The following is a 13,266-nucleotide window of genomic DNA, read 5'->3' on the forward strand; positions in this document are numbered from 1 at the left end:
GTGTGTCACTGTACCCCGTGTTTCTTAGGACGGGGCTCTGCCCGCTGCCACCGCTCCCGGTACCAGGCTCGTTGACACCGCCACCCCCATCATGAGCCGTTAATAAAACGACCTGAGGAGACCGCAAATGAGGGGTTTATTGGCGTCTGCCTACCCCCTGTGCCAGCAGCTGCCGGACCGATACGAAGATCGCTACAGATGGTGTTTCGGAACATCTGGAGGTGTGTTGGGGGTGCCTGAAGTTCCCTGGAGGAAGCTCTGGGTGAGCAGGGGAGGAGGAAGCCTGTCCCCAAATCGGCCCTTCCAAAAAGCCCTCTGGAGATCCAGCCTGGTGCTGCTGGAACGCGGGCACAGGTTGGAGCAGGTTTGGGGTAAATGCTCTGTACGGCCCTTGCTGGGTGTGAAACGTTGGCAGGAGGAGGCTGGACATGCGACAGCAGCGGGGTCTGGGCTCCTGGCAGTGCTGGGCCAGCCCTAGCCCAGCTGACAGCCCAGGAGCAGGTCTCACTAGGTTTCTTCTACAGCTGGGGTCTCGCCCGAGGGCTCCAGCCCGGCCAGGAGTATTTAGAAAGGAGGAAACCTGCTGTGAGAGCCACCGGCAGTGCCAGGAGACACATCCAGCGCCAGCCATCAGAGCTGTTGGAGGAGACATCCACCACCCGAGTTCTCAAGGGCTTCAGCGTCCTCTGCCACTGAGTCAGGATGGCATGTCTGGCAGGAGACACATCCAGCGCCAGCCATCAGAGCTGTTGGAGGAGACATCCACCACCCGAGTTCTCAAGGGCTTCAGCGTCCTCTGCCACTGAGTCAGGATGGCATGTCTGGCCCCACCCCACTTCCCCCGTCCCACCAGTCGGTACTGGTAGGGCGTGCAGGGGCCAAAGAAGATGGCCAGGGCCAGCCGGGGGTCCGTCAGGAGCAGCCTCAGTATGCTGGGCTTTACACCAGCACTTGAAGCAATTTCATCGATGTAGCTGAGAAAACTTATCTTCAGGTTCTCCCTCTTGGACGGATTCCTTCAACAGGACACGAAAGAAACAAAATCAAATAGCATCATCCCATCTCAGTTCCCAGCTCTGTGGAAGGCAAAGGCGCTGGGCTCAGGCATCGGTTGAGCCCCGGTCTCTGGAGCTGAGCCCCAAAAACACCTGAAGGCACCGAAAGAGCCTCTGCGGGCTTGGTCCCCAGCAGGTACCTGGGGCAGGGAAAAGGCAGAATCCTGTTTTGTCTCTGCAACCAAGTTGTGGCCTCGAAAACAGTTCAAGCATAACGCTGCCATTGTTCTAATGCCACAAGTGCCCACACTGTGTCCCTCCCCGTGGTTCACAGGTGTGGATTTGGGTGGTTTGGAGAGGTAGAGAAGTAGACATCCACAGATAAGGCTGACAAGGGGACTGGGAAAAGCTGGGAGACACAGAAACCTTCCCATGCTGGGAGGGACCTCCAGGATTTCCCTGCCTGAGACCTCGTGTCCCTTGCAGGGGCGAGAATGTGTGCTGAGTCTGCTTCAGCAACCTTGGGACAGACTCGAATGTGTCTGGGCTGCACCTCACTCTCCCATATTTCTGTGTAACAGCATCATGTCTGCAGCTGCTGGGGCTCCTGGTGACAAACCTCATGGCTCTGTTTTGTCCCGGTCATCAGTGTCCTGTGATCCAGCTCTGCCTTGCTGGCAGACCTAACCCAGGCTGCTCCTCACCTGGCCTGAGGTCCCCTCCTTGCTCCCAAAAGCTGCTGCAAGGGATCACGTCTGCCATCACCCACCGCATACCCTTGAGGACACAGCTAGACCTCCTATAACATCCCAGTGCCAACAAGGCAGCGTCTTAGCTCCCACATACACGATGGACAGGTTCCAGCCTTGTCTAATGCTCATCTTGTCCTGTCAAAAACTGCCACCAAACTGTCCCCCACGTGCATTGCCTGGCTCCAGTGAGGTTTTTGGATGGGACTTAGCCCTGACCCCAGTGCTCCCTGCTGCCCAGGTTTGGGAGGGAGGAGACCAAACCTCCATCTTGACATCCTGGGAATAAGGCCATGACTTGGAGGCCTGATGGAGGGGACTTGCAGGTCCTGGGTCTGGCAATAAGCCACTCCAGAGCACTGTGCCCTTGGTATCTTAGTCTGTCATCCATAAAGGAGGCACAACAGCATTTCCTCACCTTGACATGGGTGGTGAGGGAATAAAAGCACCCAAGAAGAGTTGGGTATCCTAGGCAGGTCCCTCCCACGACCGCCATAGAGTCCCCCGGCACACGGTGCCCGTCGCACTCTGAGCGCAGGAGCATCACACACCTTTTGACCAGTGGCTTCTTCTTCAAAACGTCAGCCATCATCCTGCTGCTGGGAGGGAGCTTGTTCCAGCCTGAGAAGAACAGAGAGACTAGAGACCTCCAGGAGCAGCTTAATCTGAACAGTTCACATCCTTCCCATGCTCCCAGCCCCTTTACCACGTCCTTGCTGGTGACAGCAGTGTGCATGGAGCAGCAGGGATTTGGGGATGCAGTTGTGGGTAGAGGCTACTAACGCCCGTGGCCACCACGGGCACTGTGGCAGGAACCCAAATATACCCTAGGCTCTGTGGACAGCAGGTCAGGCTACCCCAAACCTCCCACCCCAGCAGATTCCCCTCACCTTACACCCTGTCTCCCACCTGCAAAGATGCCCGTCACCCAGCGAGCCTGCATTTCTGCTCCCACCATCACAGAGCCGGTCAGCTGGACTAAGCCCACGATGGCCAGCGTTGGCTTTTCCAGCTGGGGAGGGAAGATGCGTTTGTAGAGGGAACGGTTATCATCGAAGAGGCTGCGGACTGACTCTTCAAGGAAGGGAAATGTAAAGATGTAGCCAGTGGCAAAGAGCACCACGTCAATGTTTTCTTCAATCGTCCCATCTTCAAAAACAGCGGAGTTTTCGGTGAACTCCTTCACGTTTGGCTTCAACACAACAGTCCCAGAGAGGAGGCAAAATGGCAGCTCTTCATTGACAATTAACTTGAAGTCGGAGCTTGCAGGTGGAGAAGAGGACAGCAATGTTAGTGTCTGGGGGGGACCTGAAATGCCTTTAGTGGCCAGAGTTCCCCTGCAATGGATCGCTATTCCACTAATGTCTCCCGAAATTAAAAACAGAGCATTTCACACCATTAAAACCCCCTGACCGACCAACAAGAGAGTAGAAAAGACACCTTTTTGTAGAAGCCAAGCCATAGTTCGTGTGGTTAAACCATGAATTGCACTTCCAAAACCTAATCCTCTTTGTGAGAGCTGATGGGAGAAGCCAGTCGAGAAAGTGCTTGAAGCGGGTGTTGTTGACCATGTCCAAGGGGAAGCCATGGTTTGAGATCCGGCTCGACACCCATGTGCTGCTCCTGGCACTGAGGAACACCTGGGGGAGAAGGCAGATCTCAGCCTCCTGCCCAGACATCTTCTTGCCAGTTCTGCTCTGAATGGCAAATCCCATCTCTTGCACTTGGGAGCCAAGAGGGTCATCCCGAGGGAAGGAGACAGCGCCTGGGTGGACCAGACAGCTTGTGGTAGCTTCTGCAAAGTTCCCACAGCTACTGAATGGCCACTCTTCAGGTGGCCCAGTCTCTTCAGGAACTGCAGAACTTCTTGAATTGCCCTCAATTTGAAGTACTATTTATTAGAGAAACCCAGCAGGCAGATCTTCCTGCACGTACTCTGAGCCACTGGCTCTTGTGGTCCCTGGCAGGGCTCGGCACCGCCGCGGAGCTGTACCTTTGCAGCCACACGGCTCAGCTCCACGGAGAGGTCGCCACCCGTGTTGCCAAGGCCGACCACAAGGATACGCTTTCCCCGGAAAGCCTCCACATCTTTGTACTCCCGGCTGTGGAGGTACTGGCCTTTGAAGCAAGTGTCGATACCTGCGCAGAGATCAGGGAGCATCTCCCACTGCCAGACACATTTGCTTGCCCCAGCCTTGTGCCCAGACCCTCTGCAGCCCCTGACCCTCCACCTCCCACCTCTGCTTGCAGCTGAGAAGCCCATGGAGGTCTTGGCTCCTCCTACACCTCTTTGGCTCAGTCCCGCTCTGCAAATTCTCACGCAAGAGCCTGGCTGCATCTTTATGACGTGCTTTTCCCACTCCTGGGGATACCCCCTGTCATTCCCATGGGGTGAGGGTCCTGCCTGCCCCAGTGTGGGAGCTTCGTGGAGCAGGCAGGCTCCCAGAGGAGAACGTGGCCAAGGGACCCATGGGCACTCTGTGAAACCGCGGTGGGCTGCCCCAGCCCACCCCACTGCTGTGGCAGGGCTTACCTGGGAAAGAAGCCAATGGCAAGTAGGGTTCCTGGTAATGGCCGGTGCAAACCATGACGGCATCGAAGACGTGCGACTCCTGGACACCATCGGTCTCAGTGACCACCTCCCACTGGCCTGAGGTGGCGAAATCCGGGCGCCTCCTCACGCTGAGAGCTGTCGTCTTGCCCCAAAGCCCAACAAAACAGCAGTCAGGAACTGCGCTGCGTTTCAAAGAGGGCTGGGGCTGCTGAGGGCAGACGGGGTCCCTACAGAGCCGCGTGTCACCTCTGAAGCTGTTAAATCCCACCCTGCACCTTTCTCCTGGTGATGGCATTGCGGGAGAGGATGCACCAGGCAGCCCATATTCAAGCAGTCCAATCTAAAACATGGAGCTAAAAAAGGCTGCGTTCAGAATGCAAAAGCCATGTGGATCTCATGGAATGACCCCTGGCATCGTCCTATCCCACCTAGGTGATGCCCTGGTATCTACCACCATTGACGTCTCTTCTCCCCGTGGTGGTTGGGATCCCCGCTCACCTTGAAGCGTATGTGCCGCAGGAGGTCGAAGCGTCGGGCATACATCCGAAAGTACTCCAGGAGGAGGCCGTGCGGTAGGTAATTGGGAAAATCCTCCGGGCAGGGGAAGTCGCTGAAGCAGGACATCTCTTTGGAGGTGTTGGTGATGACCGAGCGGTACACGCTGACCCTCCCATCGTCCGTGGAGTCCTGGGTGAAGCCAGCAGTGCTGTTTGCAGGTGTGCAGGGAAGGACTTTCTCCACACAAAATATTTGAGTAATTTTCCTCCTTGTATTTGGGACAAGGAATAAACATGGTCTAGCACCTGCTGACCTTAGCTTTTGCTCCCTCCATCTCCCTCACCTTGGAGTCAGGGGAGCTGCGTGCCTAGGATCGGGATGGTGCCCGAGAGCATGGCCAACCTTTCCTCTTTGCTGCAGGCAAAGGGCATCCAAGGGAGGGGACAAACCCAGGGACAACCCTTCACGTGCAGATAGAGCCCACTGACCATGTAGCGCCAGACCCCCCCGATGTCCTCGCTCCTCTCGAAGCAGATGGGCTCCAGCCCCTCATCCAGGCAGCACTTGACAGATGCCAACCCACCGACCCCAGCCCCGATGACAGCCACGCGCTGCACCATGCTGTCCTGCAGCAGCCAACGGGCTGGCGTGTGAGCAACTGCAAACAGAGTAACACAGGGATTAGCTGCAACACCAGACCTTGTTCCCATCCCCAGCAGAACATCCCTGGTCTTCTCCGACCACGGTGCCCAAGGAGGAAAACTGTCCTTGGATAAAGCTGTCGCCAGCTCGAGCGTTACAGACAGACACTGCTCGCGACCCTTCCTGCTGTGCTGAGCCCACAGGGAGGGCTCGGCCCTTCCTCTGCTGCAGGCAGGGGGAAAGGAGGCACTTTGAAACCTCGCTGTGCTGCTGCTTCTATTCATTCCCTTTCCCATCCCAAACCAGGGAAAGAAGAAGGGGCTCACAGCTATCTGCTTCTGCCTGCACAAAGTGACCCGCCTGTAAGCTTTTCTAGAAACCATTTCAGCTAAGCCAGCTCGTTTTCACACTTTCCTTTTTAATTTCCCATTAAAGGGCATTCTCTTGAAAACAAAAAGGGTTTTCCAAAAAAAGAAAAAAAAAAGCGACGCCTGATTGAGCAAGAGTGCGGCGCAGTGATTCAGAGGTTAGCACCGTGAAAGTGCAGCTGGGATTACAGGAAACACAAAAAGTAAGAAACCCAGGAAACGCGGGGTATAAATGGGAGGAACTCAAAGCTTGGGGTGTGTAAACTGAGCCGTGCCGAGATTGACTGGAAAGCAAAGAAACCAGGAAATAAAGGAACCCAAGTGATCTTTGATTAGATAACAAACACTGCTGCAGCAGAGTCTGAAGAAAGAGTAACTTACAACTTTTTCCTCCCCGTTTTGTGTCAAAAAGGAAGTTAACATAAACAGGAACTGGAGGAAAGCACAGAAAGCCAGGCAAAAAATGAGGGAGGTGCAAAAAACCCCCGTCTGTACCCAAAGCAGCCCGAGTTGCTCCTCGATTCTTAAGAACAAGGCAGGACACATCAAGACTCGCCTGGCCCCCGGCCCCAGTTTCCGGAGCGTCCCTTGGCTTTGGGAAAGGCTAACGACGTGCCCGGGATGCTAAAGTCACCTCTCTTGTCCAGTGCTGCCTACAGATGGCTTTGCTCCAGAGGGTCCCTGCAACCCCCCCATCCCCCTGCCTGCATCGCGGTGAAGCCGGCAGCAAACATCAAAACCCCGGAGTACTGGCTGCCTGCATTTAAAACCTGCGAAACCCAGCCCGGGAGAAGCGAGGAGCAAACCTTGCAGGGCAGTGACGTGCCTTCACTGCTCAGGCTTCGACCAAACTTTGCTTCAAGTTTTTCTAGCTGCAGATATAAAGGACAGGCTGAAGTCCAGGCAGCTCGCTGCAGCTCTTGCACTGCTGACCTTTACACCCACGCTCTCCTGCTCTGCTGTGCTTAAATGCTCCGGTAGAAAATTCTCAACCTCCCCACGGAAGTAAATCCAGACCACAATCCTAAGGAGGCTGCGCTTGCAAGGACTCCTCCGCTGCAGCTTGCTGCTGCCCCAGCAGCCTGGGGTTGTCCTGACCTGTCTCCCCACGTGCTGCTTGCGTGGGGCAGGCGCTTGCTTGGCATTCCCGGGAAGTCAGCAAAGCACACTATCGTTCCCTGCGTGCCAGCGGAAGGCAGGGATGAGGGACACGGTGCACAGCGCAGTTTTAGTTCTGGTGGTCCATGTAAACCCTTGCAGCCTCAGGCTTGTGCATTGCCTGCAGCAACGCCGGCACAGCCCCAGCTCAGGCATGGGACCCCCCAGCTCTTCCCATGCACACAGGGAGCCAACGAGGCAGCAGCCTGAAGCCCGCTCCTGACAAAGCCATTGAAATTTTATTGATTGAAAGTCTGTACATAAAACAAAGCCCCGGGATCATCCAGTGGTGGGGAGCACAGGGAAGTGGAGCTGGGAACATTCAGCCCCGCAGGGTGCCTGCCCTGGTCTCGGAGGTGATAAACCCCCACAGCCAGGGCCCTTTCAGTGGAACGACGCACTAATTCAAGCCAAACTGAGATTTTTGTGTTGTAGGGTTTAAGGTTGCAAGAAGAGAGAGCGTGACCTGTACCTAGCCCAGATAACCCCTTGCTGGACTAAAGCCCCTGGTTCCTGGGTGATTTGGAGCGGGTCAGGATACCTGTGCTCCTTTCCATCTGTGACACCCAAAGCCATTTTTGCAAGACTTGTCCTCACTGCGTGCTGGCCACTGTGGTCCAGCCATGCTCTGCTTGCAGGAGCAAGCAGGAGAGCAGAAAAGGGACAATAAATGCTGGGGGGAGGCTGCCATCCCCAAGCTGGAGCAGAGAGGTGTGCGCTGCTGGTTAAAGTTTGAAATTTGTTGTAAACTGCTGAAAACCCCATTTCCCCGTCCCACAGCACTCTGTGGAATTGTCTGACCTGAGATAACATTCACATGGACAAGAAGAAACCTAAACAGGTTCTAAAATCTACTGGAAACTAAAAACCAGGGCAGCCAGAAGCAGGAGAAACCCCACCACAGTCAGGAGAGAAGGGCAGGGGGTGAGTTTGTTGATGGGGACTCGCGTTCTTGTGGGCTTCAGGGTCCTGTCCCACTGGGTGAGGATGGCCCGGCGTGCCCCCTTCCAGCACCCTGGACCCTCCAGCCGGTACTGGTAGGGGCTACAGGGACCGAAGAAAACGGTGAGGGCCAGTCGGGGGTCTCTGCAGAGCAACCCTAGCACACTGGGCTTGGCACCGATGAAGGAGGCGATCTTGTCCAGGTAGACCAGCCAATCGATTTTGAGGACTTCATCAAAGGTCACGCCAAACCTTAATGAATTGGAGAAGAAAAGGAGGTGGAAGAAGGGTCGGTGTCACTCAGTGCAGCTGAGAGGAACGGTAAGTCAGATCCTCTGCCTCTGCGTTGTTACTGCATCTGCACGCATCTGGAGTCCTCTTAGGGAAGGACCGGGTGTACACGCAGTGGGAACCAGGGTCTGCCTGGGCCGGAACCCTGCCCATGACATAGCACGTGCAAAGTGATGCTGGCTCTGGTACACACTTTCCTCACATGCATCACTTGGTCCTTCACTTCATCACCCGTAAGTAGTATCTGGAACCTCCCTCTTCACTTCACTTTGGTGGACCTTTTCTAAAAGACTATCAAACTGGTTTTCTTTGATTTTTTCTTTTCTTTTTTTCTTTTTTAAACTAGCTTCCCTTTGATCTCTGCAGGGCAGTCGTGCCGCACGAGAACGGCAGCACCCTTTGGTTTCCCTCACATTTATTTCCACCAAGCATTGCAAAAGTGCATGGTGAATCGGCGAATTGCTTCCTCTTCCCCTTCTCTGCAGAATTCACAGCTTCAACTTCCCACCTTTGGGTGGGCTGAAAAAAGCCACGTGTGTTTAGCCTTCTCCTGTACAGCAGTTGTTCTGTGCAATTCTGTATTTCACTCTTCCGTACCTTTTCCACTGTTGTGATTTAGGTGAACCATGGATTAATATATGGGCCAGTTTCCTGGGTTTATCTCATTCATTTCCTAATATTTCTTGATTTTGGCCTTTTGCCTGCCTGTGAAGCTTAGACACCTATTCACAGAGAGTCAGATATCCGTGCTGAGAGGTGAGACAATTTCTATGCACGCCTCAGGCTGGCTTTTTTTCCCCCTGCTGAATTACTTTGCATTTATTACCATTAATTTCTCTGCCTTCTAATCTCAGTCCCTGGGGCCACCAGCACACATCTCCAACTCCCGAGCCAGCTTTAGTCTTAACTACCCCAAATTGATTTTGTCCCCATCATCCAAAAGCAAGACACCAGCATCAAATCAAAGGTTACATTGGCTTGGTGCAAACGAATTAGGGGGTGACTGGATCTGGGCCACCCCGCCCTCGCCTCTGCTATACATCAAGGAGCAGCTGCAGAGTGTGAGCCTGTGTCTTGCTACCCCCCAAATTCCAGGGTCTTTTCAGACCACCAAAACACCTTTGGGGCTCCAGGGAATGGCTTACCATTGCACTTGGTTTTCCTTCTTCTTATTTACTTCCTTCTCCATGACAGATCGAGGAGGCAACTGACACAAACCTAGAAGAGAGCAGAGTTTAACTCCTGGGGGACTCGTGAGATCATTCAGTGATGCAAAATGTGGGAAGCCCTTCTCCAGGAGGGCAGGAAACCCTCATTGCTTGGACACAGCTTGGCAGTGGCAACTCTGGCAGACACCAGCACGCCACGGTGGGACAAATTCACCCTCACTTTTTCCTGTTCTTAGAGAGTTTTGCTGTCAGAGCACAGGCAGATGTTGAGGGATGGGCCGTGCAAGCCCCAAAGAGCACCATCCCAAAGAGAAACCCCTGAGCTAGTCGTGGTGGACAAACCACCCTGTCCCTCAAAGAGCAGCGAATTCTGCTAGGATGGATCCCCACAGTATAATAAAGAGAGTTCTTATCTGCTGCTAACAGTTTTGCATATCTGTCTCTGTGCTCTGACTTTTAAAATATTTTAGAGAGAAAATATTGTCTTGGACAACCTAGTTTAGACCATGGTTTGCAAGCTCAGGTGTGGGACTGCACATCTGCTGAGTCACAGTAAGGAATAGAACGCATGCTCTTGGCTTGCAGCTGGCAGGGTACAAAGCATTAGCTTAAAAGCATTGGCTTAACGGGCATTAAAAAAAAAGTGATTTAAGGGAGATGGCATGAACTTGCATGTGGTTTGGACCAAGCATACACTCCTGTTGCTGTAGCTCAGCTGAAATGGAACAACTTGGGAAGTCTGAGCCCTAGAAATACTTCCTTGCTCGCTTTGAAGTGACCTTCTTAGCTCTGGGCTTTCCAAGGACAGCAGTCCCTCCTGGTGCATGGAGGGGACACGCCGTGTCCAGTCTGAACTGTGTTTTGGTACACAGGAGAGCTCACATTAGCTCTCCTACCTTTGAAGACGCGGGTGACCCAGCGTGCTTGCATCTCTGACACGGGCATGACAGCTCCTAGTGGCTTGAGCAGCCCTAGGATGGCCAGGGTGGGCCTCTGCAGGTGGATTGGGAACACGTATTCGTAGAGGGATGCGTGCTTGTTTTCCGCCTTGACGACCGATTGTTGTAGGAATGGGAAGGAGAAGTCATAGCCCGTGCAGAAGACAACGATATCGATGGGCTCCTCCTCAGGGCAATTGTGGAAAACAACCGAGTTGTCCTTGAACTCCTTCACGCCTGGCTTGATGGTGATCCTCCCTGTCAGGATGTAGCTTGGAAGGTCATCGTTCAGCACAGGCTCACGCAATAGGCAGCTGTGGAAAGCCAAAGGGCTCTGAGCACTGGAGACCACAAACAAGCCCTGCTGGTGTCCTTGTTCCTCCCACTGGGCCCCCACAACCTCCCACTGTCATTTGCTCTGAGCAAACAAGCCTACCTCCCCCCTCTCCAAACACTGGTTATGTCTCACCCTTACACCAGTGTCACCTTGTCCCACAGCTTGAGCCACTCATGGACATCTCCTGCCTTCTGCCATTCTCTCAGTTACTCTCTAAATGTCACCTTGTCCCACAGCTTGAGCCACGCATGGACATCTCTTGCCTTCTGCCATTCTCTCAGTTACTCTCTAAACTATCTCTTTTCAGAGCTGATCTGTGCTTTATGCCTCCCTCCTCCTGTTTTCCTAGGGATTCTCATGAGTAAAACTCCTCTGGTTCTTCCTGGGCTTTGCCAGTGTGCTCCATCTTGCATCACTAAAGGGGCTGCTACAGCTTATCTTCTGCTGCTGGGCTACAAACTCCACACTGGAGACCACCCCAGTCTGCTCACTGGTTGTTGCACTGGTTAGTGTTGGTTGCTGGAGATCTCCTGCCTGCTCACAGCACAAGGCCTGTGACACCGCATGGGATGGGAGCCAACAAGAAGTACCTGTCCTCTGGTTGAAGACCATAGTTTTCGTGATTGAACCGCTGGTTCACCCAGTAGTTAATCAACCTCCGTGCCAGGGGTCCGGGGAGGCTGGTTCTGATCACCTTCATAAGACGAGTGTGAAAAACCATGTCCCACGGGTAGCCGTGGTCAAACACGCGGCTGAACAGCCAGGCGCCTTGGCGGGTGCACATGGTCACCTGGGAGAGAGCAGAGAATCGACGGTTTGGGTGATGTATTTGCTGCTTGGCATTAATAAAGTTACCTCAGAGGGGCACAGCACAGACAGCTACACAACGAAAAAGCAGCAACAGCAACTTTAAGACCTCCTGGAGGTGGAGGTGAAACAGGAGAGAACAACCAGTTTTCTTTCAGGGTAGGTTTTTGACCAAGAAATACAGGTTCAGCAATACTGTTTGGGACACCGTACAGGGTAAACCCAGCTTGCTCTCTTGGTGGAGACAGCAAACTGAGCTATTGCCTCCAGCATCACCCTCCCCGCATCCCTGTGGCGGCTGGGGGGTGGTACCTTTGCGGCGACATGGCTGGCCTCCACCGCGATGTCCGCTCCTGAATTGCCCATGCCAACCACGAGGACGCGTTTCCCCTGAAACACGTCAGGATGCTTGTACCACCGGCTGTGAAAGTACTGGCCTTGAAACCTCTCGATGCCTTGGGGAAAGAGCAATAAAGCTTTTTTACTTGAATGTTTGTGGATTTTTTTGGAGAACTGGCATAGAAACAATCCAGATGGCAAGAGCAAGGAGGTGCAATTGGTGGCCACTGGGCACTTGGGGAGGTCCAGCTCTACATCCTACACGTGCTTCCTCTCCACAATGGGGTCTCACACATGCCTGCATGGTAGTGACCAGGGACATGTGTGCTGGGTGGAACTTGGAAGACAGTTTTGTGCAAGAACTGGCTGGTGCTGTCTCAGGATTCAGCCTTTACAAGCTGGGGACACAGAGAAGTTCAGAAAAGCCTGCAGACCTCCTGTCCTACGAGCGGCTACAGAAGCCCTTGATAACACTGACGACAAAGCAACCCTCTCTATGCTGACAGCTGGGGAGATTAATCACAACAGTGATGACTACAGCCCTGTCAAAGCCAACGGAGCGTCACTGAGAGGACCTTGTCCCGTCTCACATTCTGCACAAACAGTTTCTTCGAGGCTAATCCATCCTGCCGTGGAAGTTTGCTCTGAAGTGGCCAGTGTCTGCAAAACCAAGGCTACGGAAGCGCAAAGACATATTGCTGTTCACCCCAGGAGGTTTGAAAAGCAGAAGCAAGAAAAGGATGGAAGCATTTTCCCCTAGGAACCTTCTTGACCCCCCGGCCCCTGGAAGCAGGTAACAGCAGGCAGCTGCATACTGTACCGGGAAAACAGTGCAAGGGGAGGGATGGCTCAGAGCAATTGCCACAGCAAACTATAACAGCATCGAAGATGTGAGTCGTCTCCTTCCTGTCTGTCTCCGTGACCACATTCCACTGGCCTGTCGTGGCAAAGTCAGGACATTTCCGGATGCTGACAACGGTGGTCTGAAACATGGAAGCAAAGCGGAGTCACTGCCAGTGCCCGGCGCACATGGGGAGTGGGGCACCACCACTCACCTCAAATTTGATGTGCTTTCGGAGGCCAAAGTGCTCAGCATAGCGCCGGAGGTAGTCCAGGAGCTTGGCGTTGGGCAGAAACACTGGGAAGTCCTCAGGGTAGGGGAAGTCGGAGAACGCAGACATCTCCTTCGAGGTGTTGCTGATGACTGATGAGTAGAGGCTTGGCCGGCCGGCCTCAATGTGCTCCTGGCATAGCACCGTGACATGCATGAGCCCTGCACCCCGGGGTGGGGACTGTCCTCCCTCTCCCCTTCCCCTGGTCTCAGGGAGCACAGCCCAGAGAGGTCAGCACCCAGCAAGCCCTTGCACTCCTTTCCCACCTGCTGGAGCCCAGCTAGACCTGCTCCCCAGCCTGCGAAGCTGCAGCTCCTGTGGGAAGGAGGACAGGCACCGCTGGCTCACCGTGTAGCGCCAGACCCCC

At 54.1% G+C, this 13,266-nt stretch overlaps 2 protein-coding genes across 2 annotated transcripts; both read right to left on the minus strand.

Moving 5' to 3' along the window:
* Window positions 1-518: 518 nt before the first annotated feature.
* LOC104500326 (dimethylaniline monooxygenase [N-oxide-forming] 2-like) lies at window positions 519-5,416 on the minus strand. Its single transcript, XM_010143956.1, has 9 exons — window positions 5,285-5,416; window positions 4,797-4,985; window positions 4,278-4,440; window positions 3,738-3,883; window positions 3,185-3,384; window positions 2,654-3,006; window positions 2,296-2,365; window positions 745-1,016; window positions 519-631 (listed from the first exon to the last, which is right to left on the minus strand). Exons 1-9 carry the CDS (start codon window positions 5,414-5,416, stop codon window positions 519-521), a joined length of 1,638 nt encoding a protein of 545 aa, XP_010142258.1.
* Window positions 5,417-7,815: 2,399 nt separating this feature from the next.
* On the minus strand, window positions 7,816-13,259 carry LOC104500327 (dimethylaniline monooxygenase [N-oxide-forming] 1-like). Its single transcript, XM_010143957.1, has 8 exons — window positions 13,248-13,259; window positions 12,843-13,031; window positions 12,608-12,770; window positions 11,761-11,903; window positions 11,232-11,431; window positions 10,263-10,618; window positions 9,343-9,415; window positions 7,816-8,158 (listed from the first exon to the last, which is right to left on the minus strand). Exons 2-8 carry the CDS (start codon window positions 12,966-12,968, stop codon window positions 7,816-7,818), a joined length of 1,404 nt encoding a protein of 467 aa, XP_010142259.1. The 5' UTR covers window positions 12,969-13,031; window positions 13,248-13,259.
* Between the last annotated feature and the right edge of the window lie 7 nt (window positions 13,260-13,266).

The sequence above is a fragment of the Buceros rhinoceros genome, unplaced genomic scaffold, assembly GCF_000710305.1.
Source record: "Buceros rhinoceros silvestris isolate BGI_N320 unplaced genomic scaffold, ASM71030v1 scaffold1779, whole genome shotgun sequence".
In the NCBI taxonomy this organism is placed as follows: Eukaryota; Metazoa; Chordata; class Aves; order Bucerotiformes; family Bucerotidae; genus Buceros; species Buceros rhinoceros.